The sequence below is a fragment of the Myotis myotis genome, unplaced genomic scaffold, assembly GCF_014108235.1.
Source record: "Myotis myotis isolate mMyoMyo1 unplaced genomic scaffold, mMyoMyo1.p scaffold_m19_p_17, whole genome shotgun sequence".
Taxonomy (NCBI): Eukaryota; Metazoa; Chordata; class Mammalia; order Chiroptera; family Vespertilionidae; genus Myotis; species Myotis myotis.
This window is the reverse complement of record NW_023416321.1, coordinates 31,539,111-31,557,764: the sequence shown is the minus strand read 5'-3', so window position 1 is coordinate 31,557,764 and position 18,654 is coordinate 31,539,111. Positions and strand designations below refer to the sequence as shown.

At 53.3% G+C, this 18,654-nt stretch overlaps 2 protein-coding genes across 2 annotated transcripts in view; one reads left to right on the top strand and one right to left on the bottom strand.

The window, feature by feature from the left end:
- The window catches only part of NOS2 (nitric oxide synthase 2), a 32,283-nt gene extending 26,861 nt beyond the window's left edge, over positions 1-5,422 (top strand). Inside the window, exons 22-26 of the mRNA XM_036341551.1 lie at positions 656-743; positions 1,203-1,324; positions 1,627-1,775; positions 2,679-2,873; positions 3,468-5,422. Of these exons, the coding sequence (XP_036197444.1) occupies positions 656-743; positions 1,203-1,324; positions 1,627-1,775; positions 2,679-2,873; positions 3,468-3,587 (674 nt within the window). The 3' untranslated portion in view covers positions 3,588-5,422. The remainder of the gene's footprint in view (positions 1-655; positions 744-1,202; positions 1,325-1,626; positions 1,776-2,678; positions 2,874-3,467) is intronic.
- A 4,607-nt stretch (positions 5,423-10,029) lies between these two features.
- Positions 10,030-18,361, bottom strand: LOC118672124 (galectin-9B-like). Its single transcript, XM_036341552.1, has 4 exons — positions 18,238-18,361; positions 14,861-14,952; positions 11,124-11,325; positions 10,030-10,347 (listed from the first exon to the last, which is right to left on the bottom strand). Exons 1-4 carry the CDS (start codon positions 18,274-18,276, stop codon positions 10,045-10,047), a joined length of 636 nt encoding a protein of 211 aa, XP_036197445.1. The 5' UTR covers positions 18,277-18,361; the 3' UTR covers positions 10,030-10,044.
- Positions 18,362-18,654: the final 293 nt, after the last annotated feature.

Below are 18,654 nucleotides of genomic sequence, written 5' to 3'. Positions count from 1 at the left end.
GCCCAGGAGGGGAGAGGCAGGCACGTTCCATGAGAGCAAGATTCCATCCAGAGGAAAACCAAAGGGACTTCTCAAGTTGGTTGGAGGTCCCTTATATTCTGGGCCATTGGGAAAGGAATGTACTCCGGCAAAAGCTGGGGCTTCCACAAGTCAAGGAGGGGCCACACACACATGTCAGAACCGACCGGAATGCTCAGGAGATTGTCCATCACCCAGGCTTCCTGCCAGTCAGGACTGTATTGGGGAAGACACTCTGGGGCAGTGACTGTAGACATCCCCAAGGGCCCCTTTGAGCAATTGTCATTGGAGCCGAGTGGTGGCTGGGAGGGTCCCTGGAGAAACTCTTAGAAGGAGCATTGGAGCAGGGGTCAGGGAAGCTGAGCTGCGGCCTGCTCCTGCTGCTACCTGAGTGGCCTTGTACAAGTCACTGTCCCTCTGAGACTCACTTTCTGCAGTGGCCAAAGGAGAGGCTTGCCTGCTCTCTACGTCCCGTTCCACGTTCACCAGCTCTGAGTATATGAAGGGCGGGCCTCAGAACCAGGAGAAAAACAGCTCCCATATTAAAGCCCACGGAGTTCCAGGAGCCACTGGGGCAGTTCACACACCGGGGGTTGGGGGCGGGGCTATGTTGGTCATGTCTATGCTGTCCTTGCAGATGGCCAGGGTCCCCTGCACCACGGTGTCTGCAGCACATGGCTCAGCAGCCTGAAACCCCAAGACCCAGTGCCCTGTTTTGTAAGAAGGTAAGTACCCCCTCCATTCTGTATGCGGTGGGACCACTGGTTCTGGGAGTTTGGGGTTGAAAGGGAGGGACCTGGGTGTAGGTGCCACTCTGGACCCCTTGGCCCATAAAGAAGGCTTAGGGGTCACCCGGGGCCTCTCCCCCTACCTCCTGGCTAGAGAACATGGCCAAGACTCTAGCAGGGATGGAGATGACAGTGGTGATGAAGCCCAGAGGACAGCGAGGCTCAGCCTCTTTAAAAAGGACCCAGGGCAAGGTGATGGTGGCTCAGGCCAGAGGAAATGAAGCTGCCTGCAGGACTTGGGAATCAAATTTGAGATAACTGTCTTCTCCACACGCCCCTCCCCCACCCAACACTACCGCCCAAAGCACACACCCCAGCTACCCGGCCTCTGTCCTGAATGTGCATCCCACCCATGGTGTCTGAGGACTAGGGCCTGTCTCTTTCTGTCCCCATCAGTGCCAGCGGCTTCCAGCTCCCCGAGGACCCCTCCCGTCCTTGCATCCTCATTGGGCCCGGCACGGGCATCGCCCCCTTCCGCAGTTTCTGGAAGCAGCGACTCCATGACACTGAGCACAAAGGTACAGCTGGGGGGTTCTGAGTGTTGGAATGGGGGGCACCAGGTGGCCAGATCTGAGCTGCAAGAGAGTTGTGCCACTGCCCACAGACATTGCTTGGCCCCGTCCCAGTTTGCCTCCGCCTGTGTGGACAAGTGATATGAATGCCCCAGGCATCAGCTTCCTCATCTGTGAGGTGGGCAAAGTGCTAGATAGGACACTTGCAGGAATGAAATGAGAATTCAAGTTGGGTGGCCAGCTTGCCAGGCTTTGAAGCCCACCCTCTGGTGGCCACCCTTGTAACTGCAGCCTGCTGGGTCTTGCAGGGCTCCAGAGAGGCCACATGACCCTGGTGTTTGGGTGCCGGCGCCCAGATGAGGACCATCTTTACCAGGAGGAGATGTTGGAGATGGCCCGGAAGGGGGTGCTGCATGAGGTGCACACAGCCTATTCTCGCCTGCCTGGCCAGCCCAAGGTAATGGGGCAACTGCCCGAGCAGTGGGAGGAGCATTAAAAGCACAGACTATGGTGGGTGCCCTGGCTCCCCACACCCATGCCCCTCACATCTCTGAGCCGTAATCTCAGCTCTAGAATGTAGGCAGTTACTGTCAGAGCGATGCTGGGAAGCTCTTCCATTCACTCTTCCAGGAGAAGAGACAGGCCCTGAGACCTTTAGGACTAAGTCAGGGCCACATGGTGGCTTAATCCCCGGGCACAGCCTGCTGAGATCCTCCCACCGAAACTCACTTGCCTGGGGAGAGGTGGTCCAGGCCGATTTATGCACAACCACAGCAAGGCTGGAGGGCGGCCACTGCACCCATCACAGGCCCAGGAAACACTTTACCCCTTGAGCCTGGGGAGTTGGACAGACTCTTGGCTCCTCGCTTATGAACTTGTCCCATCAGGGCTCCTCCCAGAGCCAGTTTTCCATGCCCAGTGTTGGGGTCACTGGGAGCCCTGATTGGCTCCTGGACTTGTATGTCACTGGGGAGGCCCAGGACTCTGTGCCCTGCTCTGCATTACAGTGGAGAGCCCTCAGGCAGTCTGCACTGAGAGAATCCCTTTTCTGGGGTGTAGGCAGGTGGGCCTCAGAGCCCTGGGCAGGCAAGTGGCTTGATCGATGCCTCTTTGTAGCATGGTGAATGCAGAGTTCAGGAGACCCCACTGGACCACCAGTGCCTCAGGACAGGGCTTTGGCTAGAATTTATCTCTCTCGGCCCAGCCCAGGCCTGTGCAATGTTCTAGCAGGGAGGTGCTCGGCCTGCAGCCCATGGCACCCCCTCGCCACCTCCCGATGGCCAGCAGGCCTGACTGCACGCTTGGCTGCCCTCCCCACCCAGCAGCCGGGGCCTGGGCTCACCATCTCCTCTGCTTTCAGGTCTACGTTCAAGACATCCTTCAGCAGCAGCTGGCCGACCAGGTGCTCCACGTGCTCCACCAGGAGCAAGGCCACCTCTATGTCTGCGGGGACGTGCGCATGGCCCGCGATGTGGCCCACACCCTGAAGCAGCTGGTGGCTGCCAGGCTGAGCCTGAGTGAGGAGCAGGTCGAGGACTATTTCTTCCAGCTGAAGGTATGCAACCGGGGTGCAGGCCAGGGATGCAGGTCAGGGGCCTGGGCCAGGGAGTCAGGGGAGCCAGGACCAGGGGAGTCAGGCTCAGCACAGTCATGAACGTCTAAGGAATCCTAGAGGTGGTGGAGGTCAGAGCTGGAGGGGCTGCCAGAAGCTTGGCGGTGCAGCCCAGTCTGGTTGCTCAGTAAACAAAGGCTGACACGCTGCTTTACAATAAGACTTTCAGAGCCTCTAACATGCTTCTGTGCAGAGTGACACTGCTTCTAAACGTGGAGAAAGTATGTAGCATTCAACAAACACGTATATATCACAGCCCACATTTCTGGGAGCTTCCTGTGGGAAGAGCACTAGGCCAGCTATTCTGTCCACCATAAAGCCTGGAAAGATGGTTAGGAGGTTCCCACCTGAGCAGGCAGAGGAGAGGTTAACGATTCTAAGTGAGGTTCAAGCATGAGAATTGGGAAGAGAAATGGCTCATGAGTGTAGGAGTAATGGGGAAGCTGGGGAACCCCAGGAGCTCATTCTAGCCTGGACCTGATGAACAAGAGGTGGCTGGACCAGCAGGACTGACCCGGTGATCCTTGTCCCTTAAAGAGCCAGAAGCGCTACCATGAAGACATCTTCAGTGCTGTGTTTCCCTACAAGATGAAGAAGGATGGGGCAGCGGGACAGCCTAGCGATCCCAGAGCTCCAACAGCCCTCAGGAGAAGTTAAAGGTGCTGCCGAGAATTGCAGGATGGAGCCAACTCTCCATTATCTGACGACACAGGGTCTGGGGAGATGGTGGGAAATTATATCCCCAAGTCTCCCGTCTTATTTCCCCATGTCCTTCCCCTTTACTTGACTTGCTACCGAGTAGCAGCCTGCACTGAGTGGAACCTCTTGTCTCCTTGGAGCCCACCCTTCCCCGGCTCATGGGGAACTGGGTTGTCCCTGGTCCCTTGGAGAGAGATCTGCAATGTGAGGCCTGGCCAGTGGGTGAGGATGGATCCTTCTTCTGATTGCACCTCTAGGAGGGACCACCAGGGGGCGACGACGGGCCACTCTGTGTTTAACCTGGCCCTTCTCCCCATGTACAGTTATTTATGCCCTTGTATTTAAAAAGCAAACCCTAGTCAGCTCCTGAGGCTGTTAAGGCCTTCCATGTATGACTCCCTGATGGAGATATTTATATGAAATGCATTTTATTTTAATCACATTGTGTGTGTTGTATTTTATAAGGGGAGCAGCCCTAACTTATATAGACTTGGAGACTGTTGGGTGCAGCAGCCTGGACAAAAAAACACACCAAAATACCCACGAAGGGATGTGCCAGAATGACCTGAAATGCATAGAGGGCAGCACACGTGCACCTCTGACAACCCGGGATGGAGGGAGGGAGCACAGGCCTCACACAGGAGGCATCGCCCGTGGGCGATGGGTGGGGGGATGCCAGCTCTTTATCGGAGGCCTGAGCACAGCCTGTCTTACAGTCTCTGTGTTTTGCTCTGGGGCCTCCAGCTTCATGAGAGTTGGGGCAATAACAATTGGGCACCGGGATGACAAAGCCCGTGAGGTGGGGCTAAGGGTCACGGGCATGGCGGTGAGTGAAGGGCACACATGTTCCCCAGGGAAGGCTGCTGAAGGGACTGAGCCATGTTTCCTGCTCTCAGGGGGAACCAGGAAGGCACTCAGCCAGGGCTCAGTGGGGACTGGCAAAATCTGGCTCCCAGCTTGGGTTTGTTCTCTGACTCATTGGCTCCCTGGCCTCCCCACTCAGATGGGGTGATGGGGGCGGGAGAAGGGGACATGCCAACCTACAGGGTCCCTCAGGTGGTCAAGAACACGGTCACCTGGACCGGTGACTCTCATGCTTTCGTATAGGCAACCTCCTGGGATCTCCTTCTAGTGGAGACCCTGATTCAGGTCTGTGGCTGGCCCCAGCGTCTGCACTGTAACAGCTCCCAGGTGCTGTAGATACTGCTGCTTCCAGGACTACACTTGGAGCCAGCACCCTGGATTCTTCATGAGATTAGCAGGACGTGGGCACAGACCTGGGTCCCTCGGCACTGGCCCAGGGGCTGGCAGGACCCCACACACTGAGCCACGTTCCCACCACACTAACCCCTGGTGCCGGGCCCACAGTGGAACAACACACAAGTCTTTCACCTGCATCAGCTCCTCCTGACTCCAGCTGCCACCTCCTCCCACTGGGACACGGGGCTCTGATGAGCCGGCCCTGCCATCAGCCTTCCTGGCCCTGTCCTGGCCCTCCAGGCTCTGGCTCTCCAGGCTCTGGCCCAGCCCCTTGGCCCACCTCAGGAGCTTGGGGCTGTTTCCTGGTTCACCTCTGTTATCAGGTTTCCTGTCAGAGATCCTGTCCATAAAGCCTGAGGACGGCTGCTTTCTCCCACACCTTGTGGGATTTTGGGGACCCACTGAAGGCAGAAATGGATCTGCACCCCCGTCCCATCAAAGTGACTCTATGCTCTCTCCTTGGCCAGGACGCCCTGATCCCAGACACCAGCATGTCTCCAAACACATTGAATAAACCACAACCACGCTGTGCATATGTGCCAGCCCCGAGTTTTCTTTCTCTCTTTATTTGAAGGGCACTGGGAAAGGGGGGCGTCCAGCTGCAAAAGCTCAGAGGGTAGAGACCAGCAGGTGTCAATCGGTCACGTTCCTGGAGTGGGGGAAGGACTGGTACAGGTTGAAAAAAAAGGGTAAAGGTTGGAGAAAGAGGAGGGGCTGAGGAGACCACCTCCCAGGGGAGTGACCAGCTGGTGGCTGGAGCCTGAGGTGGAATTGAATGGAGGATGGGGATGGGGTCAAGAGGTAGATGAGGGGTGTGCCCGGGTGGGAGTTGGGAAGGCCCAGGATGCTCCCTTTCTGCTGAGGGGACTGAACATGGGCTTCAGCCTGCACTGACCCGCAACCCACCACCCGCCTCCCGCTGTCTCCCCCCAGTCCCCCCCCCTCTCCTCAGATGGTAGGATTTGGGCAGCTGGAGCCCCAAGGTGCTGCCCAGACAGAGGGAGCTATGTGAGCCAGCGGCCTTCTCCACTCCAGGATGGCTGCAGACAGAAGCAGGGCCAAGGGCCTGGTTTCTCTAGAAAAGCCCCACATCCAGGAAGGGCTGGGAGGGCAGGGACTGGGGCAGGGACAGGGAAGGCAGAGTTGAAGTTCAGATGCAGACATCAGCATGCTCCAGCCCGAGGTCCCAGGGCAGGAATCCTGCCTGTGTCTGCACCAAGGTCAACTTCAGTTTTGCTAAGTGAGAGCACAGGCTCAGAGAGGTTAAGCACCTTGCCCAAGCCTGTCCCGGTAGCAAGCGATCAAATACAAAGTGGTACCCTGTTGTGTCTGGTTGTATCAGCATACCCCGTCCTCCCAAGGCCAGGGCCGAAGTCGGGCTGCCCTGCAAAGGCTCCTTGGAGCTCCTCCATCCTAAAGTCAGTGTGGCAGGTGGCAGGGGCCCACCGTGCACCGTGATGGGCCACAGGAAGCTGGGTAGAGAGACACCCTTGCCCTTGCTCCCACTGCTCAAGTGGCCAAAGAAGGGCCAGGCCCTGCTCCTTTTCCTGCCTGAGGCCCCTCCCCACCCAGCAGACTGGTCTTCTTGCCCTGACTGGTCTCCTCTTCTACTGACTGTGCAAACCACATCCCTCATTCATTGACCCAGTCCCTACTGATCCAGGCACAGTGCAAAGTGCTGGGGATACACAAAGGGACAAGTCAGAATTACAAGCTCATGGGTTTAGGCAAGGACAGGTGGAGTGAGGGAGACTGACATGTAAATACAGTTACAATAGGAAATGGTGTACATAGAGTTGTGAAGTGTCCATTGAGACAGGGAGGCGGTGAGGCATCCAGCATCCTGCCAGGCAGGGAGCCACATTGAAACAGAGCATTGAAGGGCTGAGGTAATATGGCAAAGGGTCCTTTCGGCCTAGGACAGCAGATGCAAGTGTCGTGGCCACAAGGAGCCTGGAGTGAGCAGTGGAGGCTGATGGAGGGTCTTGGTGGGTGAGGTGAGAGGCCGGCAGGTGGGTTAGACAAGACTAGGGAGGAATCTGCTCCTCCAGCTGGGGGACTGGAGCTCTATTGAGTCCTGGCCCTTTAGGGTTTATAAGGAGGGAGTAGATGCCATTAGATTTTCTTTTGGAAAGGTCACTGTGGCAGTGGGTCGGTTTGAGGGGATGAAGAGTGAGGAGTCAGGTGGTCTAATCCAGTGGCTTCAGGAAGGAGAGGCGTTGGTGCCCTGGAGGCATAATAGGAAGGGAGGGAAGAATGAAGGATGCCTCCCAGATCAAGGGCCTGGGTGCTGGAGGCAAAGAGCAAAAAGTAGTTAACATATAAATGCCAGAAGTCCATCAGAAGGCTGATGGACTTTGATATTCAGCAAAGGCTGAGAATCAGCATATTATTACCTGCTGTTGGCTGAATGGCTGAAGGCAATCCTCTAAGCACATAATCCTTTTATTGTTTATCAAACCTTACCATTGCTGTCTGTTTGCTTTGCTAAGGGTAAATTGGTAAAGAGTATATTCTAGTAAAAAGCTTTGGGTCTGGAGATTCAGGGAGCCACTCCACTAGAGAGTAGGTTTTCGCCTCGTTCCACCATGCATTCTAAATTTATATTTCTTGTCTAGTCTATCCATTTATGTGCAGCCCCTTCACCAGATCCTGAATCCTCGCTGAAAAGGTTGTGGCACCTGGGTGCCTGGTGGATGGAGATAGGGAACCTTGGGTGGGCATGCAGGGGCCTATAGGTCATCACTGCCTGCTCGCTGCAACTAGCCTCTCTCTCAGACCCCTGTCCTTCCTGCTGACTGCTCAGCCTCCCAGGTTCTCCATGTTTAACTCATTTTTGCTTTCTGCTCCTTGTGCTCCAGTAGGTCACAAGCTGTCTGACCATTTTGCACCACAAGGACATCACCAGTGTCCTGTTAAAACAAAAGGTGCTATGGGGTGAAGAGAAGCTTTAATGAGCCAAGGAAGAATGGAAAGGCAGGGGCCCGGACAAGAAGGAGGAAGCCAGCCAGGCAGGGACAGACAGAGTAGGCAAGAGGGAGAAAATAATAGAGATGAGGGCCAAAGAGAGAGGAGCTCATATTTGCTGTGGGCCTCTGAGTGCATTTCTCATCTTAGTGCCGGCTCTTTAGTGGAGGCCTGAGCACAGCCAGCCTTACTGTCTCTGAATTTTGTTCTGGGGCCTTCATGTTCATGAGATTTTGGGCAATAATGATTGGGCACCTGGATGACAAAGCCCGTGAGGTGGGGCTAAGGGTCAAGGGCATGACGGTGACTGAAGGACACACATGTTCCCCGGGAAGGCTGCTGAAGGGACTGAGCCATGTTTCCTTCTCTCAGGGGGAACCAGGAAAGCACTCAGTCAGGGGCTAAGTGGGGACTGGCAAAATCCGGCTCCCAGTTTGGGTTTGGCCTCTGTTCTATTCCCTGCAAAGTGCTGGGGATATAGAAAAGGACAAGTCACTATTCCAAGCTAATGGATTGTGGGAAAGAGGGAGTGGAGTGACAGAGACAGACATGTAAGGACAGTTACAACTGGACATGGTGCCTGGCGTGCACAGAGTTGTTAATAGTGCAGCAGGTCAGGGAGGGGGTGGGGCATCCAGCAACCTGCCAGGCAGGGAAGATGCCCCTGAGGAGCCACATTGAAGCCGGGCATTGAAGGGCGGTTAGGGGCTGGCTGGGTGAGGTGGCAAAGGATACTTTTTGCAACAGGACAGCAGATGCAAAAGCATTATGGCCAAAAGGAGCCTGGATTCAGCAGTGGAGCTGACTGAGGGTTTTCGTGGGTGAGGTGGGAGGCCGGGAGGTGGGCTGGGAAAGACTGGGGTGATTCTGCACATCCAGCTTGGGAGTTGGAGCTTTATTTGAGCCTGGGGCCTTTAAGAGATTTAAGCATGAGGAGGATGAGATAAGATTCGCTTATATGACTGTTACTGTGGTAGTGGGTAGGTGTGAGGGTGGTTAGGGGTTAGGGGAGGGCGGCCTGGACCATGGCAGTGGCTTCAGGAAGGAGAGGCGTTGGTGCCCTGGAGGGACATTAAGGAAGGGAGGGAAGGACCAAGGATGCCTCCCAGGTCTCAGGCCTGGGTGCCTGGTGGATGGAGATAGGGAACCTTGGGTGAGCATGATGGGGCTTAGACGCCCTGGTTGCCTGCTGGCTGGAAGTAGCCTCTCTCAGACCCCTGTCCTTCCTGCTGGCTGCTCAGCTCCCAGGTGTCCATGTTCAACTCACTTCTGGTTTCTGCTCTTTGGACTCAGGTGAGTCACAGGGACTGGGGTTGGATTGCACCTCAGAGATCTTCCTCCGGACAGAGACTGCACGGGTGTCCTGTTAAAACAAAAGGTGACATGGAGTGAAGAGAAGCTTTAATGAGTCATGGAAGAGTGGAAAGGCAGGGGCCTGGACAAGAGGGAGGAAGACAGGCAGGCAGGGACAGAGTAGGTGAGAGGGAGAGAGTAAAATGAGAGATGGGAACAAAGAGAGAGGAGCTCATATTTGCTGTGGGCCTACTATGTGCTTTTCTAATCTCAGGAGCACACTCAAATAACAAAGTGGAAATAACATCTCCACTCCAGGGCCTGGGGTCCTGTGGGAATGTGGGCCAGGCATACCCCAATCTTCCCAGTTTTCACAAAAAGCCAGACATTCAGGTTTCCATGTGATATTACCTGACCTGGAAAATTCTAGGTAAAATACACATAAAATTTACCACCTTCACCATTTTCATGAGTACAGTGGAGGGGCATTCAGTGCCTTCACACTGTTGTGCAGCCATCACCAGCATCAGCTCCACAATGCAAACCTGCTCCTGACCTTGTAGATGTTGGCAACACATTCAAAAGTTGGAAAACACAGAGAGGGTCGAATAGACCCTGGTGTGGGCCCATGGGGGCCATTTCGTGACCTCTGACACGTATCGCCTCATTGAGCCCACACATACCTCCTGGGGAGGCTGTGACTATGCCCCTTGCACAGATGAGGAAACTGAGGCTGGGAGAGGCAGACTCACTTGCCTGAGATCCCACAGCGGATGACAATGCAGAGCTGGGATCTGAGCTAGATTCAGTGTGACTCCCAAGCTGGTTCTTTCTGGGACCACATGGCCTCCTAACCAGGGTGGGAGTAGAGAGGGACAGGCAAGAGGGGAGGGAGTCAGGCTGAGGCAGGTGCTCTAGACAGAGACAGTGACACAAGAAGAGCGGGATGGGGGAGCAAAGGTGTGTCCCTAGAGTCACCTGAGTGAGAGATTGGCTGGAACATTTGGACCCACCCAACAGGCCTAGGCATAGCTAGACTTGCTCCTGCACCAAGACGGTGGGACAAGTGCCAGATGGACAATCTAACCTCAATGCGGATCTGTGTCACCTCCAAACCACCAGTGAAGGAGATGGTGTCCACGCGGTGGAAGGGCACGCGGTGTACGTAGTTCATAAAGAAGTTTCCATTCACCATCACCTGTCAACAGGAGTACATATTTCAGGAGAGGGTCCCAGACCAGGGCGGGGAGCACACCTGAGCACTAGGACCCCGGCTTCTAGAAATTAAGGCCTGTCTGGTTTTCACCTCCATCCCCTGTAGGTGGGGCCCAGCCTTCAGAGCTGCTCAAGGTACAGGAACACACATGTGATCCAAAGTGCAGCCAAACCCAGTCACCACTTGGCTCTAGTTTTGGCTTCTCAGTTCTTGCTTGATTATTGATCTAGGTTTGTCTCTCTCAGCTCACCTGGGATGCCATTTCAATATGCGCATTTAAATGCCTAAAGTGCTCATGGGAGCAGAGGAGAGGCCACCTCAGGGTGCACACTGAGGCCTGGGAGCATCCCGTTCACACAGAGAAGCACAGACACAGCCATCCCTCTCCCCGGGCCCAGCAGCACTGCTCTGCCTGCAGGAGCAATGACCACACCATGCAGCCCTGAGCCACCCCTGGGCCTGCAGAAGGGCTGCCACAGCATCACCGAAAACAAATGCTGTCAAGGACCTGGAGCGGACAGGCTGCATCAGAGGATGGAAGTTACTTAGAACCCATGACCAAAGAGTAGGTGCGGACTTACCTAGTACTTATTTCCTAGAAACAGAAGCAACAGGTGCTCTGTAGGTGCAGGTGAAGGTGTGTAAGCTCCTCTTATCTGTATAATGGCATTGCCTGGGTAATTATTTGCAGGCCTTTCTCCCGGCAGGATGGGGCAGGGGGACAGGCAGCAGGAGGGAGGGAGGAGAATCCTGCTCACCTGGAATCCAGAGTTCTCCACCAGGAAGCTGATCTCAAAAGGAATTCCCATCTGGAAGGGATTGATCATCATCCTCTCCTCCGACCCCCAGCGTCCTTTCTGCCTGGTGTTACAGGCCACATACCCGCCTTCTTCAAACCGAGGGTTGAAGTGGAAGGCAATGTCATTGTCACTGAAGCCCGTCTGAAAGTTCACCTGAAAGCTAGGTAGACAGAAATCAGACAGTGTTCTGGTTTATTGACAAAGGTAGGCGCAGGAGGGCCTGGGCCTCTGACTTCTGTGTGTGCCTGGCAACTTGCATACAACCTGCGTGGCAGGTGGCACCCATCCCACTGTGCTGCCTTCCTTTGTGTTTACCTAATTTGTGCTTAGTGTGTTTTGTGTAATTACTGCATTTTGCCCTTTCCAGCGTGACTTTCCAGAAATAAGCAGGAACTGGGTAAAGAACAATGTGGACTCCAGCCTCAGGAAGCATGGGTCTTGGAAACTGACTGCACATTTGTATGAAGATGCCAATCCAGGAACATGCCCAGAAGCAAGAGCCTCTCATGCCCGGTGGGCACTGGTTAGAGGCCAGCCCACGGCTGCTCAGTTGGGAAGGAAGAGAACAAATGGAGAGAACATGTGACATTGATGGACTTTACCTACAAAGACGGTGTCTAGCAGGGGAGGCATGGTATGAATATTGGCTCTCCAGGCAGGAGAACTTCCGGGATGTGTGTCTGTCCCTCATCGGAGGTTGGTGTGTCTCCCACCCTGTTAGTTATTGGGGTGACCCTGAAACACACTACCTGGTGTCAATGCACCCAGGGTGGGGCTGAATCCCTTCCATTGGGGATGACTAATGAGGTGTTCAAGAAGCCTCACAAAAGTAAATTTTCATTCCTTCCTCAGAAGGAAGCCCTTGCCTTCTTAACTTCCTTTGGGGATAGCTATGGCTCTAAGGTGAGGAATTAGAACAAAAGAACCTTCCAGGAGCCAGGCTCATGAAAGGGGCACAATACATGTTTGTTCTGCCCTTTCCCAGGCACATGTCCTAAAACCAGTCCCAATCCGAGGAGTCACTGTCTACTCCAAGCCTTCCCTGAACTCAGCAGGAGCATGGTTCATAGCCTGCGTCTTGGGGTCCTTCTAGTGTCCCCAACTAATGCATAGCACTCAGGGAAGCCCCTCACCTGCTTTCGTGTCTTCTGCATCCCCCACAGGGCCAGGCTCTGAACCTCGCCCAGAGGTGGCCCTAGATAGACATTCTATTCAATTCCTGCAGAGCCCCACCCAAATCAGGCAAGAGCCCCTCACCCGACACCACCTGGGGCTCAGCAGAGGGCAGCCAGCGCTGCTGGAGTATTACAGGGCTCTTGTACATCTGGGGAGTTGTACAATCTCTGCCCTGTTCCCCAAAGTCCCCTCTTGGGTGGGAAACAGTGCTGAGAAGATTTTTGTATTTTGAAATGACTAGGTATATTCCTGGAAGGAACTTGAAACAGAAAGAGATCAAATTATATTCGAGCTCTAGGGAGTTTGGCTTAGTGGATAAAGCATTGGCCTGGAGACTGAAGGCTCATGGTTTTGATTGGAGTCAAGGGCACATACCTGGGTTGTGGGCTCAGTCCTGCATAGGGGGCATGCAGGATGTAGCAGATCAATGATTCTCTCTCATCCTTGATGTTTCTATCTCTCTCTCTTCTCTCCCTTCTCCCCCTGATATCAATACAAATATATTTTTGAAAAATTACATTTGATGTCAAATTTAAGTATTTTGAATACAACCAAGATTACTTTACCCAGCAAAGCCATCATTTAGAATTGAAGATCAGAAAAAGAGCTTCACAGATAAGAAAAAGATAAAGGAATTCATCACCAACAAACCAGTTTTACATGAAATGTTGAAGGGTATTCTTTAAGAAGAGGAAAAAAAGATAAAAATTAATATGAAACATGAAATGGCAATAGACATCCACCAAAAATTGAATCTAAAAATCTAAATAAATGACAAGAAATCTAATGAACAAAATAAACTGATGAATAAAATAGAATCAGAGACATGGAAACATGGAACAGACTGATGAATCTCAGAGAAGGATCAGGAAGAGATTAGCCAAAGACCTGATATGCATATATGCATTAACTATGGACACAAACAATAGCGAGGTGAAGGCTTGGGCGGGGTGGGAACTGGATGGAGGGTGGCAATAGTGGGGGAAAAAGAGGAACATCTGTGATACTCTCTACATAAAAATTTTTTAACTAACAAATGGGACTACATCAAAATAAAAAGCTTCTGTACTGCAAAAGAAATGATCAACAAAACAACAAGAGCGCCCACTGCGTGGGAGAACATATTTGCCAATGTTATATCCGATAAGGGTGTAATCTCCAAAACTTATAGGAAACGCAATACAACATAACAAAAGGAAGATAAACAATCCAATCAAAAAATGAGCAAAGGACCTAAATAGACACTTTTCCAAAGTGGACATACAAAAGGCCAAGAGACATATGAAAACATGCTCAAAGTCACTAATCATCAGGAAAATGCAAATCAAAACGACAATGAGATACCATCTCACACCTGTCAGAATGGTTATCAACAAATCAACAAAGGACAAGTGCTGGTATTTCTGAAGCCCGTCTGACATGTATCTCCACATGAGGATGTGGAGAAAAAGGAACCCTTGTGCACTGCTGGTGGGAATGCAAACTGGTGCAGCCACTGTGGAAAACAGTATGGACTTTCCTCAAAACATTAAAAATGGAACTCCCATTTGACCCAGTAATCCCACTTCTAGGAATATATCCCAAGAAACTAGAAACACCAATCAGAAAGGATATATGCACCTCTATGTTCCTAGCAGCACAATTTACAATAGCTAAGATTTGGAAACAGCCTAAGTGCCCATCAGCAGATGAGTGGATTAGAAAACGGTGGTACATTTACACAATGGAATACTATGCTGCTGTAAAAAGGAAAGAACTCTTACCATTGGCAACAGCATGGATGGACCTAGAGAGCATTATGCTAAGCAAAAAGCCAGTCGGAGAAAGATAAATATCACATGATCTCACTCATTTGTGGAATATAATGAACAACATAAATTGATGAACAAAAATAGATCCAGAGACATAGAAGCATCGATCAGACCATCAAACCTCAAAGGGAACACAGGGGAGGAAGTGGGAGGGGCTAAGAGATCAACAAAAGGACTAGTATGTGCGCATATAAGCACAAGCAATGGACACAGACAGTAGGGTGGTGAGGGCATGTGCATGGGGTTGGGGGCGACTAGGGAGAGGTCATTGGGGGGAAAAGGAGACATATGAAATACTTTAAACAATAAATATTTTAAACTAAAAAACTTAGAGATAAAAAAAGATTTCCACATCAGTCAAATGAGGGCTTCAATATGAATGAAGGCCGTTATGGGAAATAAAGGAGGCATCATTTTTGCATCTCTGAGTCTTCCTAAGCAAAATTCGATCCTAGCCCATGATCTGCCCTGGGGCTGGCCTTAGACTATGAGCTCCCTGTGTCTATGGGGAATCTATGTTCATGGTGTCCACATTCTACTGGCAGAGGGCAGGGGTTCCATGCAGTGTTGGCAGGGCCAGGCCCTACACATCCAGCATCCCCTGAGCCAGGCACAGGCGGCTTGGAGAGTGTCAGGTGAACCACCCTGAGCAGACAGTTGACATTTTGCTAAGGGTCAAGGCTGGAGAGAAACAACACTTCCAGGTACCTGCTTCCACAGGACGGAAGAAACATCCCTTTGACAATGATCTGATGTCCATACTGGAGGCCCCCTGGTGTGGCCTTAGAGAAGGGGATGACCTGCAGGGAGAAGAAGGCAGTCAGTTAGGGCCCTGCTCCTTCTGTCAATCCCTCTGGCACTTGCTAGTGGCCGGCCTGGTGTGTCAGGCAACATGCCAGGGGCCGGATTCAGCTGTAAATTGGGCATCTGGAGTCTCAGTCTCATGAATCTTCCCACCTGTGAGGAAGCCGACTTGGATCCGGGGAGTTACACGTTCATTCTGAGACTGATAAGGAGACCACTGGGCTCTGAGACAATGTAACCCAGAGCTGACCTCTCTTAAGGGGAAGTAGCAGCTTTCAAGAGGAGGAAGTAGCATGAACATGGCCCCAAGAGGGTGAAGGAATCAAGGTAGTAAGAGGGGCTGCTGGACCACAGGCCAGGCCCTTAGCAAAGACCCAGGGCCCTGGTTGAAAACTCAGAAACCCAAGGAACCAAAGAGGCCAGCAGCCTATTCTAAAGGATAAACATTCTGCTTCCTGAGAAGTCCAAGAAGAAGGCATCCTGCCCACCCCACCACAGAACAGTGTGACCATGACCTTTGTCCTCCCAGCCACCTCAGGTAGCACCTGGGTGCTCTGTATCCTCTCCTGCTCCTGCTCCCCAGTCCCTCCCCAGGCCCTGGCAACCTCCGAGGCCCCAGTGAGGTGTCTGCACTCCTCCTCCGCCCCATAGAGCCCGTTTTGTCCAATGCCCTTCCCGGGCCACTTGAAAGGACAATGGCTATGGTGAGGCTTGCATGGTTTTAGAGCCAGGCATCATCCAGGTTTGGAGCCTAATTCTGCTGCTCGTTTCCTGGGTGACCTCAGGAAGCTCATGTCACCTCTTTTGCCTCAGTTTCCTCATCTGTAACATAGGGATACATCTTACCTTCTGCGTAAGATCAATGAGTTAGTGAGAAAAGGGCTGAGGAAGAGACTGGCACATAGTAGGTGTCTCTACCACACCCTTCCCTCTTGGTCTCTCTGAGAAAAATTCCAAATTGGTTTCTTCATGACTTTTAAGCTAACCTCCAGGATGCCTGTCATCTGATGTGCTCTTAACCTGCATTAACCTAGGCGATAACTTGCAGCTCCTAGTCAATCTTCACATTTCTCTAGTAGTTAACCTCTTCTCTTACTTCTCCTATAAGCCAACTCCCTACAGAACTGAAATGCTTATAGGAGCCAGGCAGGTGATGTGTAGGAGGGAGATTGTCAGGTAGGGTCAATAGGGAGTGGCAGAGACTATGACAAAGTAGACACCATCTCTCTCATCTAAAGGGACAGCATCCTCTCAGCTCTTACCTGGACGAATTAATTAATTTAGATGGATTAACCCCTCTGTGGTCAGAGCTTGCTCTCAGCTCCTGGCCAGGCCTGGAGGCTGAGACTCTTTCCCCCTCTTCCTCTCTGGAGGCGCAGTGTCCCCAGCAGGCACCCAGCCACAGCTGGCACAGGGGGCTCACATAGGGGCCAGTGGGAGCCTTTCAGGCAAAGAGGCTGTTGCACCAAGTGTTCTGAGGTGCTTCTGGGCCCATTTCTCTGGCTGTTCCTAGTTATCCTGGCAACAGCCCTGGCCATTATCAGGGCCACCCCTACAGATGAGGAGACTGAGCACAGAAGGTCTGGTAACTTGCCCAAAGCCACCCAGCTGGTCAGTAATAGGGTGGGGTTGGGTCCCAGCACCCATGCTGTGAAGCCCCACACAGGCTGCTTCTCACGATGAAGCACAGAACCCCTGGCTCCTGGCTCCCTGAGGGCTTCCCCCACCAAACAGCGAGTCCTGTCCTGCCTGTGGTTCCAGCTTCCACCCTGGCCTCTGAGGAGGCGGGGCCAGATGAGGCCAGCGGGGCTTGGCAAGGAATGGGGCTGAGGCCCTCAGGGCAGACCCTCCTGGTGTTCAGCTGGTCCTCAGAACAGCCAGGCCAGGGGCTCTTCCTGGCACACATTGAAGGAAGAGGGAGGTGCATGCTGACTGATGGAAATCACTGGGTCACCCAAGAGAGGGTGACTACTTGGGGTGGAAGGGCTCTCCTCCCGCCTCTGGCGGCTACACCCATCCTTTTCTTTTTTGTACTCCCAGGCCCTGTTTGAACTCTCTGCCAACAAGCAGGGTCTAATTTGAAACAGCTGGCATTTGAATCCAAGGTCTGAAAAGTTAAAACCAGTCACCAAGATAATAAAATGGCAGCGCCTGGAAGGAGGCGGGATCTCCCATTTTACAATCAGCCTAAGGGGACACGCTGTCACCCCGAAGCCACCCGCCTACCCCATACTCCACCCAGGAAGGGCTCTCTCACTCCTCCTCCAGGCCCTGTTTGCCAAGGCTGGGAGAGGCTTCCACAGGCCGGTCCAGGGCACAGTCACATCCTGGGCCTGGGGCTGTGCCTGCCTGCCTTCCATCATTACTGCTCTCCCTGTGGGCACATCCCCTTCTGGGGTCAATCAAGGCACCCTCCTCCTTGACGATCTGGGACATCTGGTAAGTCGCCTCGATGCCTCTGAGCCTCAGTTTCCCATGGATGGCGTGGGGATAATAAAGCTCAGAGCGTTTACACAGCCACCCAGACAGGGCCACACATGTGGCCAAAAGGTGGGAAAGGCAGCCCTTTGCATCCCACACTGCAGGGCCGCCCCTCCTCTCTCACTCCCCAGAGGGCCCCTGTGCACACACCCTGGACCGGCCCCTGATAACTCACCCTCCAGGGAGCAGACTCCCCCTCAGGAAGTCTTCCCTGCTGCCCCCAGACTCCTAATCATGCGCAACGCTTCAAAGGCCCCGCCGCCTGCCAGACACCATGAAAACACCCTAGACATGCTACCTGCATCCTTACCCCAATCCTGGGAGGTGGTTCAAGGATTACCCCAATTTTGCAGATGTGGAAACTGAGGCCCAGAGAAGGAAAAGCAGCTCGCCTGAGGTCACCTAGGTAGGAAACGGCTCAACCCAGGGAGGCCATCTCCTAAGTCAGTGCCCAAGCCGGGCTGTTGGGCTCCCTGGGAAGCCCTACTGGCCTCCCCTTTCATTCCAATAAAGCCCCACTCTCCCAGGGTTGACCAGCGCCCTTCTCCACTCAGCACCCAGGACAGGACGGGCGCCCAGAGGGAGCTCTGTCACCATCTGTGCAATGCCCCAATGCGGGTGATTATCATCCCTCGGTCCTGAGAGGCAGGTGAGACCGGCCTGGGGCAGAGGTTGTCCCATCGGGCATGTCTGCCCCCCACGCACCCTCTGCCACCCCAGCCTGGTTTCCTCAGAGACCCAGAGCGGCTTCCTTGGCTCAGCCCTGTACTATCGCCTGTGCCCAATGCCTGGGAACTCACTGGGTTCACGATGGAAAGCTGGTTACAGATGAGGGCCATCTCTACACCACCTCTGTGGTCCCGGTTGCTCCTCACACCAGTTGGGCAGTTCTCTTCACTGGGAAGGACTTTACTATGAAACAAAACAAAGCTATTTGGCAGTTATTCAACCAGGAGGAGCCAGGAGCAAGAGGACATGCATTTAGAGAAAGAGAAAGGGAAAGTGCTGGGGGAGAAGGGGCCAGGATGGGGCTCAGGGGCAGGTAAGCAGACACTCCAATGACTTTTCCTCCCTCTCTGTATCGGGTTTGGTTCGTGTGCAGGTTCTCAGAGTCTGGCCACTGACATGACAGCGAGTTTCAGAGGCTGCTGCCCCTGGGTGTATGGCTGTGTCTCCTGAGCATGCTCAGTCACAATGTCCAGAAAACAATGGGCTAC